Source organism: Coloeus monedula (assembly GCF_965178545.1).
Source record: "Coloeus monedula genome assembly, chromosome: 2".
In the NCBI taxonomy this organism is placed as follows: domain Eukaryota; kingdom Metazoa; phylum Chordata; class Aves; order Passeriformes; family Corvidae; genus Coloeus; species Coloeus monedula.
The window spans coordinates 7,259,398-7,285,330 of NC_138782.1; the positions used below are offsets into that span (position 1 = coordinate 7,259,398).

Consider the following 25,933-nt stretch of genomic DNA (forward strand, 5'->3'; position numbering starts at 1 on the left):
CTGATGGATCTGACAAGCACCCAGTCTCCTTTGAGCCCTCCACCCTGGCCTGCGTTATGGAGATGCAACGAGGTAACGCTCATCCTGTTGTGGTTTCAGTCCACCCACACACACCATATGCATAATTTTTCCATAAAGGATGACTGTTGGGGTATACATTATCTCAATTAAAGATAGTTGCACGTACTCTTATTTTTCACATACAGCTGTTTAGCTATATAATTTATCTAACTAAACCCAGTTGTTGATAAGCCAAGCAAAGCTAATTGTTGCATTGACGGAACACATTGTGTGATGCTTATTGAACACAGGTCCTGATATTTGCTATCTTACTTTTCTATTTCTCAGTTCCACTGGATATCTTGTGTTTGTTAACAAAAATGCTCTCATGGGAATTTTTAATAGGTACAGTGATATTGTTTGCATCCCACGTTACAGATAAATGGTCGGCTTTTCAGAAGTGCTCATTGTTGGGTGACTCTCATTTAAGTTGGTGGTAAATCCTTCATTAGTATCAGAACTAGTAAAGGGAGCACACGAGCAGTTTTGGAAATGATGTGCTAAGAAGGTGTCTGCTTGCAGGACTGACAGGATAACAAGCTCATTGCTTCTGTTACAATGCTAGAATTTGGCTATTTGCATAATATAGAGCAATAACACTAATTTACAATTGATGAATAAGCCTTTCAGATAGGTTTTTCAGACACCACTGAAGTTTGTGGATTCTTCTCAAATGAATTGAAGGTTTTGAGCACATTTTGTTTATAGTGGGAAGCAGAAATTTTATTCGGATGCCCAAGCCTGAAAACAGAATGTAATTTGGCATTCGTGTGTAAACGGTTCCTGAACAAGGGCAGTGGGGGAATACTGATACAATTTGGTGTTTAGTTGTGCATGTAATAGATACTAACTTGGTCATTCTGTGCTTGCATTGTGAGAGGGAAGATGTGTGCCAATATCTTCACAAACAATTTGATGGGTGTTAACGTCTTTGAAAAAGGTCTTAATGCCTGTACTGACTTCGGGCAGCAGCTTCCTTACCGGGCCCAGACAGTGTGTCTCCTGAAATAGGCACCGTTTGCACAAGCCTGAACTTCTGAACTTTGGGGTAAAACAGTAGGTTCAAGGATGGATATGGGGTAGGTGGTTCGGGAAGGCTGTACCTTCCTAGAACCTCAGCCAATGGAGAAAGGAAGAGGGCACATGCAGCCAGGAGTTTAGGATAAACGGGAGGCTGTGCCCTCCGAAACCTAGAGAGAGAGAGAAAAGCCCGCGGCCGTGTGTCCAGTGGACTCTCTCCCTTTATTCGAATAAAGTTGAAGGACTCCTCTGTTTCCTTTTTGGACATAAACCTCTGGCTTTTGTGGATTTTCCTGACAACCGGGGGCGCGGTCCGGGATCCTTCCACCGTTCTGGGTCCGCCGTGCGGCAAGAGGAGCTGAAGGCGCGCCTCACCCAGTTTCGGTGACGAGCTCCCTTCGGCGCTGGCCAGCACCGGGCGATTGATTGGCTACCCGAGAGTGTCCAGGAGAGAGACGAGAGGCGAACCAGGGGAGTCCGTGAAGAGGTCCGCAAGGAGAGGCAAAGCAGGGGGAGTCTGTGAAGAGTCCATAGGAAAGGACCACTGGACATGGATGCCCAGAGGGAGCAGTAAGGGAAAGTCGACAAGGGTCTCGGCAAATCTCACCGGTGAGTACAACTTCGGGGAGTAAAACATGACAGGACGCCCAGGGTGGGCAGCAAAGGAAAATCAAAAAAGGGTCTCGACTGTAGAGGTGACGATCCCAGAATACCTCCGGAGGGTCCTTTAGGAGAATGTTGAGATGGTTTGCACATTCTCCCAGAAGTAGTTAAGGACATGGATTTCCAGAGTGGGCATTACGGTGTATGCCCAGAGGGGCTAGTATGGGGAACGTGGACGCCCAGAGGGGGCAGTAAGAGGTTCCGAGAAAGGGTTTTGGCAACCCATGTGCAGAGAGGGCATTATGGTGCTGGTTTGGGAAATGATTGGTCGAAGGGGAGTGTGAAGAAACATGGTTAAGGCAAATAGCAGCGGGGTGGCTATGCGATAAGGAAAGACTGGAAAGTTCTCTGCCTTATCTTCAAAATCTGCAGCCTAATACAGGACCAGCTGCAAGTCTTTAGTATTCCCGGCTTCCAGGATAGGGAAAACAGAGAGCTACACCTACACCCCTCCCCGGGTCATTATGGAGCCAGGGTGGAGGATATAGGGTTCCTCTATAGTGAGGAGTGCCGAGGCTGGGTACGACAGTGCGGGATCGGCAGCACGGGCAGGAGATCTATGGGGAGGTGCGGGACCGAGCCGAGGCTGTGGGGCGGCCGGGGCTCAGCGCCGGGCGGTGCCAGCGCCGCCACCCCCGCGGGCGGGGGCTGCAGTGGCTCCCCGGCTCCATGAGGCTGCCGGCCGCCTGCCTGTCCCTTCAGCACCGTCGGCTGTGCCCGCCCGCCGAGCTGCGCCGGCACCTGGTGCTTTACGGAGCTTGTGGTGCTGGGAGAGCGGCCCGGCGGCCCAGACGGGCGTGCTGCGGGGGTGTCTGGACACTGCGGCAGGACGGGGAGCGGCTTTGGTGTGCAGTGTGAGGTACAGCGGCTGGTTTTGGTATACGGTATAAGAGACTACGTGTCACCAAGGCCTGGCCTGATACACGAAGGGGATTTTGTTTGGGTCACTGGAGAAACGAGTGGTTTTGAGCTGTGGGAGAATGAGCACTCACAGCGGGGCTAGAGGAAGGGCAAAAGAAGTCCCTGGATGAACTGGTTAGAAAGTGTGTGTAGGAAGGAGTGAGGAAAAGGCGAAGGCAAAGGTAAGGGTGATGGCAGAGTTTTTACAGCCCCAGAGGGATAAACCCCGGGATAGAAGGCACGGGACTGTGGCCACAAGGACGTGGCAGAGGCATTCTCTCCTCGGCAGGGGAGAGCCGGCCCAAACAGCGGTTGGGACGGAATTTGCTATCGTTCCGGGGGCTCAGCTGAGAGAGTGTTTCGTAGTAGACACGGGAACTTCTCTATCTATGCCAAAGGGGGAAGAATTGTTCAAATGTTCTTTTCATAAGTGGGAAAGATGATTGGTGAATGTGTGTGTATATGGGGATGCCCGTGAGAGTTTGTTGAATGTGTGAGATAAGTTTGAAAAGCAAGAGTTTCTGATTACTCCTACTTGTGATTGTGGTTTGCTGGGAGGGCGATTTGATAGCTGGAGTTGGGAATGTGAGTTGGTGTTGTGGGGAGTAATGGGGATGCTAGCACTGTTGTGAATGCTGGAGTGAACCCCAGAGGTGTGGGCAGTCCCAGAGGAATATGGAAAACTGGATATGGAGCCTCTCCACATTACTCTGAGGCGACTTGGACAACTGGTGTCTAAAAAGCAATACCCTCCTTCAAGGGAAGGAAGGAAGGGGTTGCAAGCCTGTTGTTGAGCTAAAGGCAGGTCTTTTAAAACCATGCATGTCCCCCTATAACACTCTTATCCTGCCAGTTATGGTGCAGGACCTGAGAATAGCAGGTGAAACTGTTAAATCCAGGCACTGCACGCTACTGGACCATTAGACCATCTTGAACCAGATTCCCTCCTCACATTGCTACTATTCAGTACTTAATTTAAAGGATGCTTTCTGGGGATGTCCTAACACAGAGAATAGTAAACAGCATTTTGCCTTTGAGTGGGAACAAGAGGAAAAAGAGAAAATGGTAAAGCAATAATTGACGTGGACAGTCCTTGTGCTGGGGTATACAGAAGCACCAGTCCTATTCGTGCAAGCCCTACAAAAAATATTAAAGGAGTTTACTCCACCCCCAGGAATTAGGTTATTGTAGTATGTGGTTGACTTGCTCCTATCAGGAGAAAAAGAGGAAGTGGTAGAAGATGCCACTGTGAAATTACTTAATTTTCTAGCTAAAAGGGGCTTAGAGTATCTGAAAAGAAAGCACAAATGGTGGAGAAAAAGATTAAATATTTGGGACATATTTTAACTGAAAGGTTGTGGTGTATTGACTCAGAGAGGGTGCAGGGAATTTTAGATGAACTGTTAGCTAGAACTAAAAAGGCATTTTTTGGGATTAATGGGGTATTGCAGGACCTGGATTGAGGACTTTTCTGTTCTGGCCAGACCATTGTATGGCTTTTTAACCCAGGATAGTCCCAATGTTGTTTCATAGACACCAGAAGGAAAGCAGAACTTAAGAAATTAAAAGAAAGGTTTATTAATGCCCCAGCTTTAGCTCTCCCGGCCCAGAAGAAGAATTGGAATTGTATGTGGACTGGTTCCAAAGACTGATTTCTCCTGTGTGAATCATTCATGAATGTGGAAATACTCTTTGAAAATACTGCTTTTCTGGTGATCCCATGCCCAAACTCAGGAATGGTGAAGGAATTTTCTGAGCAGAGAAAATGCATAGGCTATTTATACTAACTGTAGGTTATACTGAAGGTACCCAGAATTGTAATACACAGTGTGGTCCTCTGGTACAGGGCTGTGCCAAAGGAATTCTGGTGCTAAAATGTTCGCAAAGCGAGGGGATGGCCCCATTTTTTGCTCTAATGATAACTGAGGCTCTGTTGTTTGCACAGTTGTGCAGCCACGGCTTTGATAATAACTGATAGCAGGATTGTTAAAGTGCAGCACCAAGTTCTAGCTGGATGACCAGCACTAGGCTGTTAAGGTGTGAAATGGAACAGGAGGATTTAGAATCGAGAACTCAGCCTCCTGTTTAACTGGCCCTGAAGAAGGAGTCTTAAAGGAGGCTCGTGACTGTGTCCAGGTGACAGATCTCCAGACTCGAACTAGGAAAGATTTACAGGACCCCTTTGTCAAATGGGGAAAAGGCGTTTATTAATGGATCTTCAAGGATAGTAGGAGGAAAACGAGTTATTGGATATGCTACAGTAAAGGGAAGGGAATTGCAAGAAGGGGAGAAGCTACCATACACGTGGTCAGCACAAAGCACAGAATTGTATGCCTTAATAAAAGCCTGCAAAGTGTATCAAGGAAAGGTAGTGAATATTTACAGATTCAGAGTATGCATGTGGGGTTTGGGTTTGGAAATACATGGGAGGAGAGAGGTTTGTTATACAACCCCATGTATACATGGGTTTGGAAAATGGGAGGAGAGAGGTTTGTTAACTTGCAGGGAAAAACGTTCGCTCTTGAGAGCTTGCTTGTTAAAGGTGGTAAATTTACCAAAACAGGTAGAAATAAGACCTGTTAAGGGACATAAGGCAGGGTACTCAGAAGAGACAATAGGTGGCCAATGGAGTGGTTCAGAAAGCAGCACTTCTGCCAGAGATCTCTGAGATCCTCTTGCTCCCTGTGGCTCAGCTGTTGCAGGGGGGAGGGGGGAAGTGGTGATGGTGCTGTCTTTTCCACCAGAGGACTGGGATATAATTAAAGGTGGTAGGGCTGAAGAAGGAGGGGAGAATTGAGTTACAAAGGACAATAAACAGTGGATGCCAGGAGCTATGAGCCTGCAAATGTTAACTCCATGGGGGAGGGGGAGTTATTGTGCCTCTCAAAGATTGGCAAAAACCTTCTCAAGATGTACTGCCTTGGGTCTTTTTGTTTAGCAAAACAAGCTATTAAGAGGTGCCTGGCTAAAGTTAATAGTCGGACTACAAAAGAGATTGCAAGTCGGGGGAGTGGCCTTGGGCTATACGGTGTATTTTGCTGAGATGCCCTGGGCAAGAAGGCTTAGATATCCTCTGGTAGTGGTATGCCGGCTGGCAGGGTGGCCAGAGGAGTTTCTAGTCGCTTCAGCACCTATTTGATCAGTTAACAAATAATTTCTGAGTAAAGGATTGTGAAGGCAGTGGACTTGGATGGGGTAACTCATTTTACAGGGGGATCCTTCAGGATTCAGTGGGACCTCCATACCCCCTGCCACCCTGAAAATTCAGGTCAAGTAAAATGGAATAAAGAAACACCCTTTGACAGAAACTATGCCATGGGTATGGCTTTGCCATTAGCTTTGGTGAGAATAAGAGCCAAACCCGAGGGAATATTCAATTATTCCCCTTTAAATTATTTGGGATTCTTACACTGATAATTTTCGATGTGGTGGGGAGGTGAAGATGTATATTTAAACCAGTCTGTGGCCAGGATACTGTGAACTGTGTAATCTTTTTGACAAGAAGCCCAGTTAGCACAGACGCTGCCTTTGGACTTTGCTGTTCATCACATGCAACCAGGACCGCAGAGACAGCAGCCAGGACAGCTGAACACAGGTGGACCCATACTTGGCTCAAGGCCTCTAAAGGCCCGGAGATTTGGATTTCTCAGCGGGAAGAAAAGGATGGGAGACCTCAGCTAGCAGTAGCCACGGATCATCTACAAGGATTAATGGGCTTATATAAACTGTTATTGTCTACTTTATTCTCTGTATTTGTTCTCCGCCTCTCTGTATTTACTTGCCACACCTGGTGCCGGGATCAGGCGTGGAAAAGTCAGGAGGGGATGTTTCAGATACTCTAGGTTGTTAAAAAAGAAAGGGTCAAGTTAATAATAACTAGGATTTATAAAGACAAATTGAGAAATAAGGAGAGGAGAGATTGAGAGGAAAGATGTGTCCCAATGGCTTCACAAACAATTTGATGGGTGTTAACGTCTTTGAAAAAGGTCTTAATGCCTGTACTGACTTGGGGCAGCAGGTTCCTTACCGGGCCCAGACAGTGTGTCTCCTGAAATAGACACCGTTTGCACAAGCCTGAACTTCTGAACTTTGGGGTAAAACAGTAGATTCAAGGATGGATATGGGGTAGGTGGTTCGGGAAGGCTGTACCTTCCTAGAACCTCAGCCAATGGAGAAAGGAAGAGGGCACATGCAGCCAGGAGTTTAGGATAAACGGGAGGCTGTGCCCTCCGAAACCTAGAGAGAGAGAGAAAAGCCCGTGGCCGTGTGTCCAGTGGACTCTCTCCCTTTATTCGAATAAAGTTGAAGGACTCCTCTGTCTCCTTTTTGGACATAAACCTCTGGCTTTTGTGGATTTTCCTGACAGTTGTAAACTTGCTTGTTTTGTTAATTGGTTGGCTATAAAGAGAAAAGGCTGCAGTTCAGAGGGACTCAAGATAAACTTTTTTAGTTTTTTAATCAATATTTAAGGGTAGTGCTAGTACCGAAGAAGGCCTGCTTCTTGCTTTAGAGCTGTAATAAACTGTGGTCTGTTTGAAAAGGCCTCCTGTTGAGTTGTGCACTTGCTGCAGCTGAAAGATGTTGCTGGAGTTTTTCCCCTGTTTGCTGTGCTGGTCTTTTGGTTTAAGGTGTGATAAAGCACAGGGTGGGGCCTGGGAAGTGGTTGGTGGTGGTGCTCCTGGGCTGCGAGAACGTGTCTCCCAGCCACGGGCTTGTGGTGTTCCCTGATGCCAGGGGAGCTGTGTGAAGATGAATGTAGGAGTAGTGGCAGATGTGCTGACTGAAGAGCTGCATCAGGAGATGCAGAGCTGAAAGAGAGATAGACGGTAAAGTCACGTATGATGTCTGTGATAAACATGATAAAAACTTGCTGAGGAGCAGCTTGGATTACAAAGAATTTTCTGCCTCTTTCATGTCTCATGATAATTAAACGGTCCATTTTTATTCAGCTTCTTTCAAATGGGGTTCTAATTAGGCAGTAACTAATGAAATATGAGATGAGGCATCAGCAGATTTCTGGTGGTCAGAGACGTGCCCAGGGCAAAGTTCAGAACAGTTTTGTAAAACTTTTTGAAACAAAGCAAAAATATTTATTACTGAAACAGGAGACAGATTCTGTGAGTGTAAATGCAGATTGAATGAATTTTCTTAATGTTATGCTGAACTGAAAAACATAAAATTCGATATGTATTCCTTTTAATGTGGTTGCTATATCATCACCACAAATTTTAAAAAAATGCATCTGTAACCAGATAAGAAGATGCTATCAGGCACTTCTAATTTTAATTAAGATTCAACCTATTGGGGGAATATATATTTAAAGAATTAATTAAAATGCTGTTTCACTGTATAAGAGATATCAGTAGAGGAAATTAGCTAATAGCAGTATCATAGAGGATCTGTGCTTTGCAAGCTATTTTGTGATGCTAAGAAAGCATCTTCATGAAGATGAGAGGGACATGTTGAGGGAACCAGGAGATGATGACAATGACCTTTCTGGGTTAGTTTGAGTAAAAGTGGTCTCTGGGCTTGCTGCATCTATGTATGTCAAAGAGTGTTATTTCAATTTTTGTTTTTCTTTGGGGTGGGTGGCTGGCACAAGTGCTCAAAATACTTGAGATAATTGGACATAATTTGATTGCATCATGATAATCCTGTCTCCTGCAAGAAGGGTTTTTGAGGTGGTTAAGATACCTTTAAAGACTGGAGTCTTTCAGTGCTGTCATTCTTGATAACCTTTTTATCGCTGCAAGTTCGTGCGAAGGTACTGCTGGAGTTCCTCAAAGATCAAATCGTGCTTTATTTAATACTTTCATTAGCAGCTTTACAGGAGAATTAAAAGTGTGCTAAATAAATTTGCCAACTCCAAAGCTGAGAGACATCAGCAAGGCGAGGAAGGACTGGATTATTATGTGAGAACTGCTTTCCTCTTCCTTTAATTGGTTTCAGGAGAATGTCATGTGCTTAAGGATAGATGATATTAATTTCTTCTATAAGCTCAACATCACCATTTGGGAGCAGCAAAGAATGAAGGTATCCTAACTGTACTTAGGAAGATGAGTTTAGACAGCCACAGGTCAAGAAAGGGTAATTAGGATAATGGTGGAAGGATCAGCCAGCATTTTACCAGTAGCCTGGAAGAGCTTGGCTTCAGCCTAGAAAGACATAAGCTGAGAGGAACTAGGATTGTTTGCCGGAAGTATATGGCAGAAAAAAACCCCAGGCAAACCACAGTTATTTAAGCTAAAGGATGGTTTTAGAAGGCGGCATGGGGCAGGAATATGGACTCCCATCTGGCAGGCAGGTGATTTCTCACCCTATTTGGTGCTTCCATGGGCATGGTGCCTTGAGCGTTTGCTAGTTTTGGCAACAAGGTCAAGTGTTGTAAGAGTCTCCCCCCAGAGCACATTTATGGGGAGCTTGCTTTAAATTATTTCTTTGAAAAGAAAGAACAAAGCTTGTAGGGAGAAGTACTTAAAAAGGGAACTTAATGCATAGGCAGCCCTGTCTTCTTTAAGGATTTACTGCTGCTCTTGGTGGGTGTGTGGATGCGCCAGACGTCTTCCAACACCTCTGAGTAGGTGCCAGTCTGTCAGATTAGCTCATCTAAAATAAACCTTTCTCCCACTCCCTGCCTGCTATCAGCCCTTTGAGAGAGAATTGGCTTTTAAAATGTACTGGGGTGTTCACTGGGCTTTTATTCTGTGGTTTTAAGCTAGTTTTGAAATTAGCAGAGAGGAGGAGAAAAATGTTGGACACTTTTAACACTGTCATTTAATGATCTCATCCCTTTGAGCCTGTTTGTGGAGAGATGGCTTATCTTGAGCTGTTCTCTCCTTTTCTTGCCTGTTTTCCAGGAGAATGTCTCCTATTGTGTTAAGCCAATAACCCTTTTTAATAGGTCAGTGTAGAGTATTAATGAGCTTTTACACTGTGGTTATAAATGTCACACATGTTTCTAAGAGTAGGAGTGGGCAATAGAAAATATTGCCTGGATTTGTTCTCTTTATTTTCAACAGTGTGAAACAGTTGATCTTCTGATTAAAAAAAGGGCTTTTAATCAGAGACTTTTAGCTTTTGCTATTTAAAATGCAATCCCAAGGACCAAGCATTGTGGTGCTTGCCTTCATAAACACCCACTGTAGGAAAGGTAAACAAATACGAATTTGCTGTGAAATAGGTGTATCTGTAAGGAGAGAATTTTGCAGGACAAATCTGCAAGTGAAAGTTGGGAGTTTTTATTTGTCTTGTGAACCCACAGTATGTTCGCTTGGCTGCGATGAACCTCTGCTTGCAGCACAGCAGTTTTGTCACCTCCTCAAAAGGCAGCAGAATTAGTGCTGACAGAGGTATAAGTGTGGCAGGCTTGGCTTATACCAGGAGTGGCCGATATGATTGACTTGGTGTAATGTGTCCAAGTCTCCATATGGGTGGCAGGTCTAAGAAAACTTATTGCACAGCCCAGAAAACAGCATAGTGGGAAAGGGACGCTGTGGTTCATAGAAGGGAGTGGGTGGCAGCTCTCCAAGGCTCCCACTCCTGCCTCCTTGCCAGTCTGAATTGCAGAGCTCCCCAGTAATGTCATCCTTCAGAGTTTCTACTGTTTAATTTCCTCCAGCAGCAACCATTCCAGCACAGCGTTGCTGCTGGCAAGGCGAAGTAGCCCTGGTGCTGTCACTTCCATTTTGTTTTCAGCCACAGTTACCTTTGTAAACAAAGGGCTGAACATCTGCAGTTTTGCTTTATCAAATGGTCCTATAATGCTGCAGACAAAGAAAAGGGAAGCTGAGGGCGTTTGAAAGTAGCTTAATAAATTAGTATTAGTATTGTAATTTGCTCACTCTTTACTTTTGGCTGCTTAGCAAAAATTACTTGGAAGACCTATTAATTTTATCGTAAGAATGATGATGCTGTATACAGAAAAATATCTGGCCATATGCTTATATCTTTATTTTAAAGGACAAAGATTAATGAAATGTAATTTCCAGGGAAAAATAATTTATTATTATACATTATGCTTTCAAAGAAAATGAAGAGTAGATGGATTTAAAGCACTAATGTTCCCATTTGCACTATGGCTGTGTATATAATACATGCTTTTGAGAGATCAGGGTAAGTGTCATGTAAAGAGTATTCTTGAATGGCAGAGTAAATATCACAAATTCTGTATTAAACAGACAATCTGATGTGGACTTGCATGGATTTCAGTATTGTATAGCTGACTTCATATCTGGTTAGTACATTTTATATTCCTCTGGCATACTGTGCTGATTTCTTCTATTGCTGCTACAGCTGAGCCAAAAAGCTGATTAGAAGAACATTTAAAAATCATTAGTAAAGGAAGAATATTACAAAAAGGCCTTATAAAGCACATTTCTTAAAAAGACTGTTCTGGACACAGAATATATTCAGTTTTTTACAATAAAGTTGGAACGTGGAAGTTGATCACTATGGCTGGAGGAGTGGGCCAAAGTGGTGCTTGTTTTCCTTTTCCTGCTAGTTTTCTTCTAATATGAAATAGCTGCAGTTATCACTGTCGCCTTTTCCTATATAGGAAATACTGGTTTTTTTTCTAGGCAGGTATAATGATTACTCCTGCAAAACTGTTGATGTAACAACAAATACCCCCAGCACTTCGCAGTGTTCAAGGAACCTGCATCATCAGCATTTAATCATATTCCACAGGTATTAAGTAATGAGTGGTTTTTTTACCATTAGAGAAATAGTCAGATCTGGGTCAGGTCCCAGAAGAATGAGAGTGTAAAGGTCTTGCACAACTTCCTAGTTGCCCATGTATGAATCGGCCGCTTCCCTGTTGTGCTTTAGTGGTTCAGGGAAACACTGGCAGTTTTTCATGGGCTCTCTGAGTCCTGTGCTGAGGTTACTCATCTGTGGGCTCACAGTGCTGCTGTCCTCCTTTGAAAGAGAGAGATGCTTCAGGCTGGCATGTGGCATCTTGGGATTGATGACAGAGCTGCTTTTAGATGTCTGTCGTGTACCTGAACAGGTGACCCCCCCCCCCCCCCCATAAATTTCTTCTGTTTACTCAGGTCACTGGGATGCATAATGCCCTAAAGTAACCCTGGTGCTCCTGTTAATTTTTCTGTTAATGGACCCAAAAGAAAAAAATAAATCAGGTCTTGCAGAAGGCAGGTTTTCTATCTTGGAAGTATTTGAAAATGGCTGTGGGAGCTCAGGACCACTCCTGGCCTCCCTGTTCTTGTTGCCATTGAGCCTGTACAGCATTCTTTTAATAAAGCACTAACCTGCTCAGCCAAGTGGTAAATGTCATAGAGACATCTTTATGTTTGTTTGGGTTTTTTTTCTGTGTGAGGTGGAGTAAACGTCAGTAAATCCCTCATCTGATCATGGAGAATAAATTTGTTGTTGCTTTTGGGCATACTTATTCCATATCTTCTTTCTTACTTGTTTTCAGGACATAAGTGACACTCATTTGCACTTGTACAGTTCCTCTATCTTGATTACCGAGCAGGCTGGATGATGTGGAGATTAGCAATGACATTTTGAAAGACCAAACCCCTGCCAGTGTCTTTAAAATTCGCTACTTTTCCTTCGTTGCATGATCAAGCCCTGGGGGGAGATGTCAGAGGCAGCTTCCTACAAATGTGAAAGCACTAGAAAACATGATCCCTAGCTTGTTTGACGGATGAAAGTTTATCCCAATGTTTGTTTTTTGCAAAGGAAGCAGCATTGACTGTTGATGAGACCTAGCAGAGGTAATGGCACCTGCTGGAGCTCCTTCTCAGCAGGGAAAAAATTTTTTCCCCCTGCACAGCAGCATTTTAGCTGGTTGTGAGACATGTGAACAGATGCCTTGGCAGGTCTCCAGCACCCATTGATACCTAGCATGGCTTATTTCCCTATCCTCAGGAATTCTGCTTCATTCCCAGGAAGGCTCAAGCATGTTCTAGATGGGTTCATCAGCTGATGGTGGTGCACCCAAGCGTACCCACACATGAGCTGCTTCTGATTTAAGACATTTTCCTATTTAATATTCTTAAGCACCAGTTTGTGGCAGCACTGTAGAGATTTCCATGAATGACTATGGGAGACTTCACTCGTAACTCACAGATTGACTTGAAAACCTTAGAAGAAGGTCAGTGGTGTGGAGATTTGACCTAATAACTTCCTAGAGCTACTGAGCAAAACAGATTAAGAAACTTTTTGAAGAGCTAGGTTTATTTTCTTTTCCTGAAGTATTGCCACAGAAATCTTCGCATCAGTCAATTGCTGCAAAAATTTTGCATAATCCAAACCAGGCTTTTGTTAATACTTCACCAGTGTCCTTTCAACCCGCTGAATGCGTTTTAATTGATTTGGCGGGATTATACTGAAGGATAAAGTTAGTCTTTATTAGCACAAAGGAGAACAGTAGGTAATTTTAAAATTTCTAAAAATTTTATTTAAATAAACCAGCAGTATCTAATGTAGCAGTGAGTGCTTTCAGTAGTGTTAGGTATTCTGTGGAGGAAAACTAAAATACCTGTCAGAAATATGCTGATGATGGCAGCCTGCCTGGAGCTGAATTCATTGTAATAAAACCTCCCGGACTGGAATTGGTGCTGTTCATGCTCCTCTCCTCCTGAGCTGTTTTTGCAGTGCGTAAACCCACAGCCAGCAGCCGTCGGGCCGTGCAGGAGGCACCGCTGGGCTGCGGGGCTCCTGTCCTTTGCAGGAGGTGTCAGTCGGGCCATGGCAACGGGGGCAGGAGCCTGGAGGAGCTCAAAGAGTGGGATTAGAGGAGCTTACATCCTTTGACTGTGTGCCGGATCACTGGATTGAAATCACTTTGATAGGTGCTTTTTGAGGATTTTGCAGGGTTGGTTGTTTTTTGATTTGTTTGGGGGTTTATTTGAAGTCCCTGGGACTGGGTTGCTTTGCTCTCTAGTTTTCCAGCAACACCAGCATTGAGTTTAAAATGGATATTAAGACAATCCAGCTTATACTGACTGTACCAGTGGGGTGCTTCTTCATGGGACATAGGATATCACCTTCAAATCCATATCAAAGACAGACATTCTCTCCCCCTCCCTTCCCAAAGTGGTGTGGTTGCTTTGGGAACAAGATGTGTTTCTTGCATGAGCAGCTCCATAGGTCCTTTTGTCAAAACAACTGAGTTTGTGAAAGTTTGTGGTTTTTTTTTTCCTTTCAGTAAAACAAAGAAAATCTCCCTGCAGCGTACAATAGCACCCTTTTCCCCGTAATTAGCATCTTGGACTGATGTCTCTGTCCTTTCCCTCTCCCATCCCTAAGACCCTAAAAAAATTTTGACAGACCACTTTTTGCACTGTTAGTATGTAATTGTTGGGGTCCGTGCCCCCTGGCGTGGGGTCCTGGGAGAGGGGCCCTGGTGGAAGGCACGGGGTTTTCCTGCCCCTGGTCAGCCTTGTTCCCCATTGCTTCTTTTGTGTTCCCCTGCGTGGGAAGGACCCTCGGGTCCCGTGACTGTAACAGTTCCTCGGCAGAGCCCTGGCCATGTGGCTGGAGAAATAAACATCTCTGAAACACCTATCAAGAATCTGTCCATATATATTTCTTTTCCACAGGCCTCCTTGTCTGATACGTGCGTTACAGTATCCGCACTGTAACATGTAATGACTCAAATGATGTAAGTGTTAAAGAAATAATTTGATAACACAGGGAAAATGGGAAGGTGTTGATGAACTGTACTGCACAAGCTGCCATTTACTTCTGTGCAGAACATGTATTGAGAAACACTGGGGAGGGCCTTACTAAACATGTGCTCATCATAGCATTGGGTACGAGTTCATATAAACAAAAAGATACGGTATTTGGGGTTTTTTTGGTTTGGTTGTGTTTTTTTTTGTTTTTTTTTTTTTTAAAAGAATAGTGTAGGATAGTAATAGATTTCAGAGTTTGGGACAAAATATTTTGGGCAAAACACAGAAATTGAGGACAATTTTTTTTTTTTTTGGACAAAACCAGTCCCTGTTAGTTTTGTTCAGGGGTATTTAGCTGTTTTTAATGCCTCTGTCTGTACCCAGGGAACGAGGTGATCAGTGCAGCTCTGTCCCTAGGCCAGCAGATCATGAAAGACCTGAGCATTTCCTGAGACAGATAAGTTATGACAAACCAAGTAGTTATTCTTTTTTTCAGCATAATTCAATTCTCAGAAGTAGAAATGTGATTTTGTGGTGTTGCACCTCTCCTCCAAAATTCTCTTTAATTGATCTTGTTTATTTGGACTTCTTAAATTTGTATATGGAACAGGGGAAAGCAACAGTAGTAAGAGGAACTTCTTAGGAATATATTATTATCTTGTTCCCCCACCCTTAATATCATGTATTTGTAAGTTCAGGGAATAGTGGAGATTTCCAGGGAAAATATTTTGTGATGTGCCTACCCTGGATTTAAGTGCAAACTCTGTAAAGAGGGTTCAGCACAATTCCACTATGTATCAACAAGTACCATTAGCAATGAAGAGGTTTTTACATGCATAGCAGTCCTGTTTACCAAACAAACTCTCTCAATGAGCTTTATTCAATTAACAATGGAAAACAAAAGAAAAAGAAGAAAGAATAGAAGAGCTTAGAGATGGTGGTTGTCCTGCTGGTGCTCAACCTTTTTGACCCTTCAAGGTACTTACAAATTTTCCTATAGTCAAAAGCACCAAGGTGCATAACTGGGAGAGGTGAGGGTCTGTCTGAGACAGCCGTGGTTGAGCTGGTGAGGCCCTACGTGCAGTTCCATCCCTGCCTTTTTTCCCTTATCCAAGGAAATTGCATGAGGTCAGCAGTTTAGTTCCCCCAGTGATATTGTCCTGACTGCTTACTTCATTTGGCTGCAAATTGCTGAATTTTAGCAACCAGAAAAACTCCCAAGACCTGGAAGTACTGTGGTGTTTTTTCTTAATTTTTATTTTAGTATGCTGTATGTCATTTCTGTATCAGGGAGAAATGAAACGGTTTTTAGTGGATGAAGTAGGTTACATGCCATTAAGGAGTTCTTAAGGTAAAATAATTGCTTTAAAGACATTAGGCAGAGGTTCTGTGTTATCAGCTAATGCTCTAAAATTGTATTTACTCAGTGGGTTAGCACTTCCCTGTATATGGCTTTCCTTCTGTTAATGAGCTCATGTTCCTCATGGGCAGTAATTTATTCCATCAGGCTTTGGAAATAAGTGTCTTAGTGTTTCTTGAGAAGATTATTGAGACCAGGTAAACAAACAAAATACCACAGATTCTGTACCTATCCACACTTTTACATTGTTGCTCAAACTGTGTAGAAAATGAAAATAGTTTGAGTTTCTAAATTACTTTCTATTACAGGAGTGCAATGCAAATAACTTGTTTCCATTAAACGTAACTTTAACAGGTGGTGAGCATATTATACACACAATCAGGAAGTGTGTAGGGTTTATGCAGGCTTGTTTGGGATGCAATTCTGGAATAAGGGTTAAAACATCATTTTTTAAATCCTCTGCTTTGTCAGCAACATTCCTTGGTAGAAGAGCTTACCTTTTTAAAAACTGTTACTTCTGTTCTTCCTTGTTGAATCCATGGAAAAACAATGCTTAAGGAAGCCAAATTAACTCCACTTTACACACACAAACTGGTAGCTGAAGATGATGTGTAAGGTAAGGAGGCTTTCTCTTACGCCTGTTCAAGCTGCTGATGTTTGGTCTAGTCATTTAGGAAATTTTCTTAATACAGCAGGCTCAGAGGTGAACAAAGGCTTCGATTTGCTGTGGCCTCCTGTGTGTAACCTGGCCTGAAAGACTCTGCTTCTAAGCCATGCCTGCATATGTAAATACAGCTCCTCGTGTGCATCTCAAAAAGTCCCCAGTTTTGATCTCACAGTAGTGAAAATTGATTTCATTACCCTTTTGCAATCCTTGCAATAAAAGCAAGGCTTCAAGTTAAAACCCTGGAAAGCATTATTGTGAGGTGAGAGGGGAAAGCAGAGTTTGTGGGGACATCTTTTATCCCACCAGCACCTGCTGTGTCTGAGGGCATTAACTTAAAATTATCAATCAGTTGACTTTTGTATCCCATGAGAAAATGGAAAGATCTGCAGTAAAATTATTTATTGTTCTTAATTACAAAAAAAAAAGCACAAGAAAAAAATTAAACAAAACCAATCCCCACATCCACAAAAACCATCTGTTTTAATGTGGAAAGCCAGTTTCCTAAGTTGGCATTTATCAGGGACTAAGGCCACTGGAGGAAAGTGGTATTACATAAATTGGATGTGCAGTTCTGAGCTAAATAAATTTTTAAATATTTTGCATAAATTAGGGAAATTAAATTATGCATAATGTGCATAATTTCATCCTTTTGTAAATGATGTTCCCACAGTTAGTGATTAAAGAACATGGTGCAGCCCCTCGAGTTTGAACAATTAGACCTTCCACATCTCTGTCTATAGATAGATATTCCTTAAGCTCAGCAAGGGGACGGGAGCGTGCGCTAGCACTTGGCTATGATCTGCTCCCTCTTTTTGATGACTTAAGAGGGCTGTTCAGGACAGAGCATCAGCCTGTATGAACACTATCAACCAGCTTGAACAAGTCAGATTATTTAATTAGCCCTATTAAGACCCTTCTATTTTTATAACTTATTTATGAGTGTTCTTGCTTAGCTTAGAAGGCCCAGCTTCAGGTATCAAGATTCAACTCATGTTGTTAATCTTGAGGGGTTCTATACTATAACTCCATTACATTTTCATCCCAAGCAAACAAAAAAAGGCTCTGAGAAGAAGTTGGGGAATTCATGTCTGCAGTCCCAACCTGCAGGTTTCAGGCATAAGGCATTTATAATGTCCATGCATGAGGGACACTTGCTTGGTTGCTAAAATGTGTATTGTATGCCTTTGCCTTAGACCATCAAAAATCCAGAGAATATTTATTTCTTTTAACAGCCATTTCGAAGTGTCTTGGTTTCTCCCCAGGGGAGAAATAAATGCTCCTCAGCCATTGTTTAAAGACTACCATGCTGTGAGTATTTTACTTGATGTCCAGTGCTGAGAAAACAAGGTGATGCTTGTTTTGAGCATCTGCTTTGCCACTGTCTTACTGAGATCCATGTTCTACTTTTATCTTATGTTTTTTGAGAGGAGCAGGAAATTATTTGATGAAATAACTATTAAATCAAGCTTCATGTTTCCAAAAAACAAAACCTTTTAAAGCAATTCTGTCCAGAATTTAATACCTTGTCATGGTTGTACTTCCAGAGTGTTTGAAAGGGCTCTAATTTCATCACAAGGGTGGGACTCTTGTCCACCACCCCAAAGTTAAATTCATTTGCAAAGAAAAAAAAAAAAAAAAGAAAAAAGAAAAAAAGAAAAAAAAAAAAGTAAAATTCTGATGTCTGAATTCAGTCAATGAGCTTTTTCTTTCTGATGGAACCACTTTGGGGTAGTTTGGAAGATGAAACTCCTATGGTATGGAGTAACTTTATGCTTTGGAAAAAAAAGAAATCACTGATGGTTAAGGGCTGGCTTGTGGCTTGAAGCTCTGGCTGTTCTGGTATCAGTAAAGAAACAATTAAACAACGATCAGTCCCAAGGTGATGCTGAAACAATATATGGATTTGGAAGTAAGGTTAAGGTGTTTTGAAAGTGGAGGGTACCCGTGTGAATTATGGGTCTGCCTGAAACTATCTCAAACAAATGTGGTTTGGATAAATCCAGGCAGATAGCATCTGCCAGCTCACTTCTGAAGATCTTATCCCACTTCAGCTGCAGGTGAATGTGCAAAATTTCATCCTCTTAGTAGGGAAGTCTATATATGTGTTTTAGTGCATTAGGTCGTCAGTAAATTATTTTAATAGCAAATAAACCTTTATTACTTTTGCTCTTGCTTTATTGCATTTGCTGCTCTACATTCAATATGTACAGCATTGGCATAAGATAGCTTGCATGCTCACTAGTGCATTAGCAGGAGAGATGGAAACTGTGTTCCAAGACGATAATACTTTGAATTTGGTACTGTTAAAGCCAGAAGAAAAAAACAAGACAAAAACCCCAACAGTTGCTGCACATCAGGCTCTGGTAGAAGGCTAGGAAATAACAGCTTATAAATGAAGCAAGTTTCTCACAGAATCATAGAACATGCGGAGTTCAAAGGACCCATCAGGATCATTGAGTCCAGCTCCTGGCCCTAGCGCTGGAAGGTGCCAAGGTGAGACAAAATTAATATGGTTTCCAAGGTACCAGGCTGTTTTTGGACACAGCTTTCAGGTTAAAACAGAACTGTGAGCAATTCAAGATAGCAATATAAATTAAAAAAGGGACAATGATAAAAAATGTAAAAGATACTTAGCATAGTATTAGAATATGGAGGGTACTGATCAAGTGAACTCTGCACATAGGTTTAGGCAACACTGAAAAAATCCCACCCCTTGCTCCACAATTAAATATTGAACAGTACACAGAAATAACATGGAATTCAAAAACCTGAGATAAATTTAATGTGGATTAATGTTATTTTGATAAATGTGTTGAGTAAACCGCCTACTGTAGTAATCCTCTTTGCCTGCATATATACCTGTCTAACAGAAGGGATTTATGATGGTGCTGGGGAGCACTGCATGCAGCAACTGCAGCACGATGATAAGTAGCAGAGTCTTGAAGAGATGGGCCTGACATGGAGAGGAACAGCAATGTGTATAAACAGCCAAAGGAAAAAATCACCCAGTTTAGTTTGAAAGCAATCTTACACTCGCCATATTAATTTTAACATTATGTGTGTGGAGTAAAAGTTGCTGTAGAACCCGAGGAAGGTCTTGTACGCTCCAGTGTACTACTTTTTGCATTGACATCACATGTGGTAAGAGGACAGCAGCTCTCCTGCCAGCCTGACCTGGTTCCCTATGGAGGACAGAGCCTTGTCCAGGTTTTCACTCCTGCTGGTGGAAGGTGAAGTAGGAACAACGGGCTGATTTACTGAAGTTGCTTTGCAATTGCACCCTACTGCCTCACAGACAAGAATGTCACACGAAAAGTCATTTTACTTAAGACTGTCATACAACTGTATCTTCCAATGCCAACTTTTCTATATCCTTACGACCTTGCATGGCATCCCTGGAGATGGTACATACCATTACCAGGTACTTCTGGCTCTGATTGTGTCAGAAGGCAAACTCACTGAGTGTTGTTTTACCTTTTTCACAACATAAATTTGGAGACAACTGGGAGAGAGGTTTTTACATAAATAGCTTGAAAAGCCAACAAAACCTATTTAATTTTGTTACTGGAGAACTGCTGGCAAAGGACTAGGCTCTCTTGCCAGTGACCCAGCCATTAAATGGGCTCAGGTATCAGGGATCCCGCTGTGCAAGTGTAGACACAGAACAGATCCGTCAGTCCCTCTGTGGCGTTTTCCTTTCCCGCTCACTGCTTGGGAAGCTTTTTGCACATCAACGTAACGGGGCTCCACATGCTCAGTCTTGGCTTTCTTGCCCTTCCCTAGACTGGCACCTGATGGGACAACAGAGCAAAAGAGTCTTGTCTGGTGCATTACACTGAGCTGAGCACACTGTTGTTTAGCGATACACTCCCCTTTCCATGGGCACAATCAATGCTCCATGCCAAGAAGACATGGTTTGTGTCAGGTGAGTAAGGAAGCAGCACAGTGCTGCTCCTCCACTGCTCAGGAAACTGTAGGAGACATTTTTGAAAGTGAGGTGTCAACAACTCCACGGTACAGGGAGTTTGGAGAGGAACTTCCCTGGGCACATCTGGAAAATGAGGATGAAAAAAATGTGTGTTACTGGAAATTTTGGGTCTGCACAGTTAGATGGATCCCTGGTAGGAGATTAATTTGTAGGCTGACTGCTGAACCCATCAGTCAGTGTTTGTCACTCTTTCTTCTTTTCATCTCCCATACTTTACTACTCTTAGGGAAACAGGCCAAGCACCACTAACATTCTCATAGAATTGAACTGCATTTGTTATACATTCCTTCTTGTCTGAGATACTGTCTGAAATATTAAATATTTTTCATTTGCTGTTTCTTTTAAAAAAACCTGTATTTTATAGGGTTGTAACTCCATGCCTTCCCTCCCTTTCATTGTTTACACTGTTCACTGTTGTGAAAACTTTTTTTCCAAGTCGTTAATAATGAAGAAAACCTGCAAGTGTAATACAGTCAACCTGAACACAGAGAGGTGAAGCTCATGACCTGAAAAGTAGTAGCTTCCAAGTGGGTTTCTTATCAGTGCACTGCAGAGATGCAGCATAATTTTGAAGTAGTTTTTCAACTTCATTAATGAATAAGACCAGTATTTTTCATAGTTAAGTTATGTATGAAAAAGTGGGTATTTTATTATTTCCTTTTTTCTTAGTTTTTAAAAGCTTGATACATGTAGCGTTGGATCAAGGCACACACAAAACTGGCCAAAGGGCGTACAAAGCACTTTGGTTTTTAGTTGAAGAAACAGAATGATTATTGCAACAAAGAGTGGCTTGGGGTTTAAACATGAAATAGCTCATAGTTCAGCAGGAAGGCAGAAAGAAACATGTTACCTTACAGATTTACCAAGGAATTTCTGGATAACTGTGACAGTAATGGGCAGTATTCCTGACTGTAACAGACTGAACACAGACTTGTATATGCATTGGAATAGCTGCATTCCCCATTTGTCTGCTCATCTTTGGGACTACAGTTTTTGAGACCTTGCTTTTATTGCCTTGGGTTTTGTCCTGCACTTTTTTCTTGTGAAACTTTTCAGCCCTTTTTCTTTTCAAAGCAGTTTCAAAGTGTTGTCTCTGTCTTCCTGCCCTTGTCTCCCAAATGCCTGTGAGCATCCATCAGTATTTCTCTGTAATATACAGACCACTGGTTCTGATAACCAAAAATCTATTCCTAAACTGTATCTACCCCCTTGGTTTGTAGAGTTTACCACTTTTTTTTTTTTTTTTTTAATTCCTTGCTAAACACTTGTCAAAAGCTTCAATCTCATGCATGTCATCAATTTGATTATTCTCTTTTAAATTGGATTTCACCGCTATTGAATTGATATATCCAGACAGCTGATATTGCCCATTACTACACACATTTTTGTTTATTGAATATTGTTGTGGTTTACAGATTTAATAGACCCAACACTGAAAGTTCTGTGAGTTTTTGTAACCACTTTTTTTGATCTTCCTGATTTGCCATGTTTAACATCGTTTTATTGATACCAAAGTGAAAAATGGCCTGTGCTTACACTTACAAGGATCTCAGATGAATGTTCTGACTGCTCAACACGGCAAGAAAATTCACTTTCACAGTCAACAAGTCATCTTACTCAGTAGAACACAAAAGTTAAATGGTCTGTAACTTCAATATTAGCAAGGAAAATACAGTACAAATTACTAAAAAATACTAAAATATAGAATTGTGGTCAGGTATCCCCACTACATTAATCGCAGCAGTAGCCTGAAATTTGAAACTTTTAATAAAAAGTTCTTAAATATAAATTATATGGCAAATGTACAGTACATTGCTTTGTCAGTCTTTTAATCCAGTGTTTTGCAGTAGAACAGCAACTGTTAAGTCAGTCTTTTCTTGTTTTCTTTAAAAAACAAAGCAAACCCAAAAAAACCAACAAAACCCAAACCAGTCTTTCATGTCCCTCAGTATCATGAGTGTGAATGATCTGAATCTGGAATACCACTGTCTCTATAGCTCCTGTTACTACTGCTTTCACTGTGGCTGTTCTTGTACAGATTCATGCCGTTAGGTGGGAAAATGGTGTGTATTACAAATTCCTCCTTGGACACTTGGTCACTGGTTATTGGTATCATCTGGAAAGAAGTCTCCCTGATTTCCAGGATGGAGTTATCCTTCTTAGTTCCTGCTTCAGCATAGTCGTCTTTTCTCCGGCGTCCCTTGCTGTAGGTGCAGTTCCGGGAGAACAGGGACCCGTTTCTATGGACATACCAGCAGACCAGGGCAAGCAGCCCTATGGCCACCAATGCCACTGCGCCGCCAATGATGGCGGCCAAGGGCAAGCTGGAGTTTTTGTAAGGTTCTTTCTCCTGCTCCCGATTGAGGGTGGTGGTAGGGTTGTACATCTTAAGAGGCGCCGTCTCAGTCTCGATGCATTCGGGTGTTTCATCGGAGAGATAGATGTTGCTGGTTTCCATGGGAACCATGCACACACGGTATGGTGACTCTGGTTCGAGAGCCGTGAGCAAATAGTCGTTTCTGTCGCCTGTAACTATTGTTTCAGTTATAGATCCAAAGGCAGGGCTGTGACCCATCTTGAGCCAGCTCAGTCTCAAAGCAGTCATTGGTAGTGCAACTTTCCAGGAGATGTGAATAGTTTCCGTGCTTACAGATTTCACAAATATTGTAATGATTTTGCGTACTGGGCTTGCTGTGGTTCTGTAGTTTTTATTTAGGTTGGGAGTCTTGATGTCTGGTTGTTTGGTCACAGAAATGGGCCAGTGTCCCTGGGCTGGGTATAATGTGTTTGGTACTGCAGTAGTGATTTGGATGGTGCTTATCACGCCATCGTCCTTACAGTCAAACAAGTCTGCGCTGAGGTCTTTGATAGCCATCCCACGTACTTTTTCTGGTGCCTGACACATCAGTCCACGTACATTCACTTTTAAAGGCAATGACTGTAACCAGTCGCGTACCCATTTCATTTTGCACCCGCAGTGCCAAGGGTTGTTGCGAAGAAAAAGTTGAGTGATGTTGTCCAGATCGTCAAAGACACCCTGAGGTAAATTGCTAAGATTGTTATTGGACATATCTAGTCGATACAACTGCCGTAAGTACGAGAAAGCATTGGGTGGCACACGGTTGATGTGGTTTTCTTGGAGATAAAGCTTTCTTAGGTTTGTTCCTGGCAAATTCACTGGTGCAGCTGTGAGTGAATTGCGGACCAATGACAATTCTGTAAGATTGACTAGATTCATGAAGACTTTGTCCCCTAATCCATGATTATTTAGAAGATTTCCATCTAAAACAAGGCGTTTTAGATTTGTAAGGTCTTGAAGGGACAGCTCAGAAATCGTGGAAATACGATTATCATCCAGGCGTAGTTCTTCTATGGTTTTAGGCAAACCCCAGGGAATGGTGCTAAGGTGATTTCGAGAGAGAAAAAGAAGTCTGAGATAGATGTTGTCCCGGAAAGCTCCATCCTCTATGCTAACGGCAGAAACAGAATTATCATCCAAATGCAGTTCTTCCAGATAAGGAATTTTTGAAAGTGAATCATAAGTAATGGTCCTTATATTATTCTCCTGCAAATGCAGTTCCTTAATGTACTTAGGGAGGTTAGTAGGGAATTCATCTAGGCTGTTGCGGTATAAATATATTCTTTCAACCCTAAGCAAGTTCTTCAGTTCTGAAGGAATCCCAGCATTATTTATTTGATTGTTCTGAAGGAAGAGGGTAGTTGCATCCTCTGGGATTCCTGTAGGAATAGACGTCAAATCGCGATCATTACAATATATGAAACCCACATCACAGCGACAAACTGAAGGGCATGGCTTGGCACTAACAGAACAAGGTGCCATGTCAAGTAACAGCCCTATTTTAGTCCAAACTAGGAAGATGCTCCAGGTAACACTAATCATGGTCAGGAATGATGAGATTTGTATAAGGTTCTGATCTTCAACAATCTAAAAAAACCAAACAAACAAAATTATCCAGATCATCAGTGAAGAAACCGCAATAAAAAATCAACTTCAACATTATAGAAGACATCTGAAATACACATTAAACCAAAATTCAAGGGCATAGATGCATTTTACTTTCTTTCCTTACACCTGTAATTCTACTACTTTTACTAATTCAATTAACTAATAGGTTATTCTGCATAGTGATTGAAAATAATATAATCAAGTATGTCTGATCTGTGAATTGTTTTGCTTAAGCAACAAGACTCTAAGGATTCCTTCACATTTCACGTGTACCAATAATCTTTGTTCACAGATACCAGATAAGTACAGAAATGAAGTCACACCAGAGTTCAAGTAAATCATTCTATATCTGAAAGATAAGAAGTAATTCCTAAGCCAGCTAACTTCCCCAGGAGCCCTTAAGTGAACTATAAAATCCAAACCAAACCTGCAAGTCTAGTGGTAGGTATTTCGGAAGGTCAGAAAAGGCCCTGAAGGCAAAGCATAAAATGCAGACAAAAGAGTGAGGGCCAGTGAAGACTTTTTCCCAAGTCTTTCCAAGTGCTCAACTTCACAGTGTGTAACTTACAAACACTGTGGACTACTTTGCTTGGTTTTCAAGCTTAAATGGGTGTTCAGAAAGGTGAATGTTACAACTGGCAGGTAACTGGTAGAGCTATTGCTGTCTAGTTCACTGGATGAAACATTTCATTACATCCTTAATTTCATGTTTAAATATTTGTCATTCTCAAAAGTCGTCTTACTAAGTAGCACACCTGTAAGAGTCTATACGGCAGCTTTAACCACATTTTCCCATCTTACTAGTAGCATAGTATAAATTAACTCTTGAGACTGAGATTGTACTTTGCATTGGTAGTGTGTTTGTACATTGAGCTCAGGTAATTAGCATTTTTATAGCTTTTAAAACAACATAATTCAATTACCATTGTAATTAGGGTTGTGAGAACTCCTGCAAGATGACCTATGCATTAAGCAGTGTCATGACCTTTTCTCTTATGGGTTCATATATTAATTGAACTTTATTCTCAGAGGCATGGAAAGGAAAATAAACTAATTATTGATCCTACCGTATTTAAAGGTATGAGTAAATTCTGTGCTCGAGGATATCCAGTAAAGGAATGTCTTTCTGCCCAGTCACTCTTACGGTTTACTCCATGAAGCAGTTTTTTCTCGATGGCGTTTACTCAGATGGTCCTTGGTGGTGGTGTGTGTTTCCTGACTCCTTGCACAATACTCAATGAGCATTCCAACCAAGATTTATCATGGTACATAAGCACACCAGGCCCCGGTGTAGAAAAGCTTCAGCTTCCCTCTATTTTTGTCCTCATGTAAAGTCTGTGAATGGAGAGCCTCTTTTGTTTGGTTTAATGCCTTTAGCAGGAATTACTTTCTTTGTAACTCTTGCAAACTCTTCTGTGCAGCGTAGTAGTCGGAGGAGGGAACTTCAGCACCGCGTGATAGAAACCATTCATTATGCTGAGGCTCGAAGGACTGCAGCCTCTTCAGGAGGTCAGGAAAAGGATGCTTTTTCCTATCCAGAATTATCCAAGTATGACCTTTGTACAGTAGCTACATCCTGATACATCCACACCTCTTTGAGAGAACCATTTTCCGACTCTCACTTTTTAACACTTCTTCCAAATTTGTAATGCAGGAAAGAATTCCT

At 42.2% G+C, this 25,933-nt stretch overlaps 2 protein-coding genes across 7 annotated transcripts in view; one reads left to right on the forward strand and one right to left on the reverse strand.

Annotated features, from left to right (window-relative positions):
• Positions 1–25,933, forward strand: part of MACROD2 (mono-ADP ribosylhydrolase 2) — an 884,685-nt gene that overhangs the window by 84,200 nt on the left and 774,552 nt on the right. The gene's annotated exons all lie outside the window — the stretch shown is intronic.
• On the reverse strand, positions 22,252–24,201 carry FLRT3 (fibronectin leucine rich transmembrane protein 3; the record flags this gene model as incomplete). The annotated part of the gene is made up of 1 exon (XM_082277273.1): positions 22,252–24,201. One exon carries the CDS (start codon positions 24,199–24,201, stop codon positions 22,252–22,254), a length of 1,950 nt encoding a protein of 649 aa, XP_082133399.1.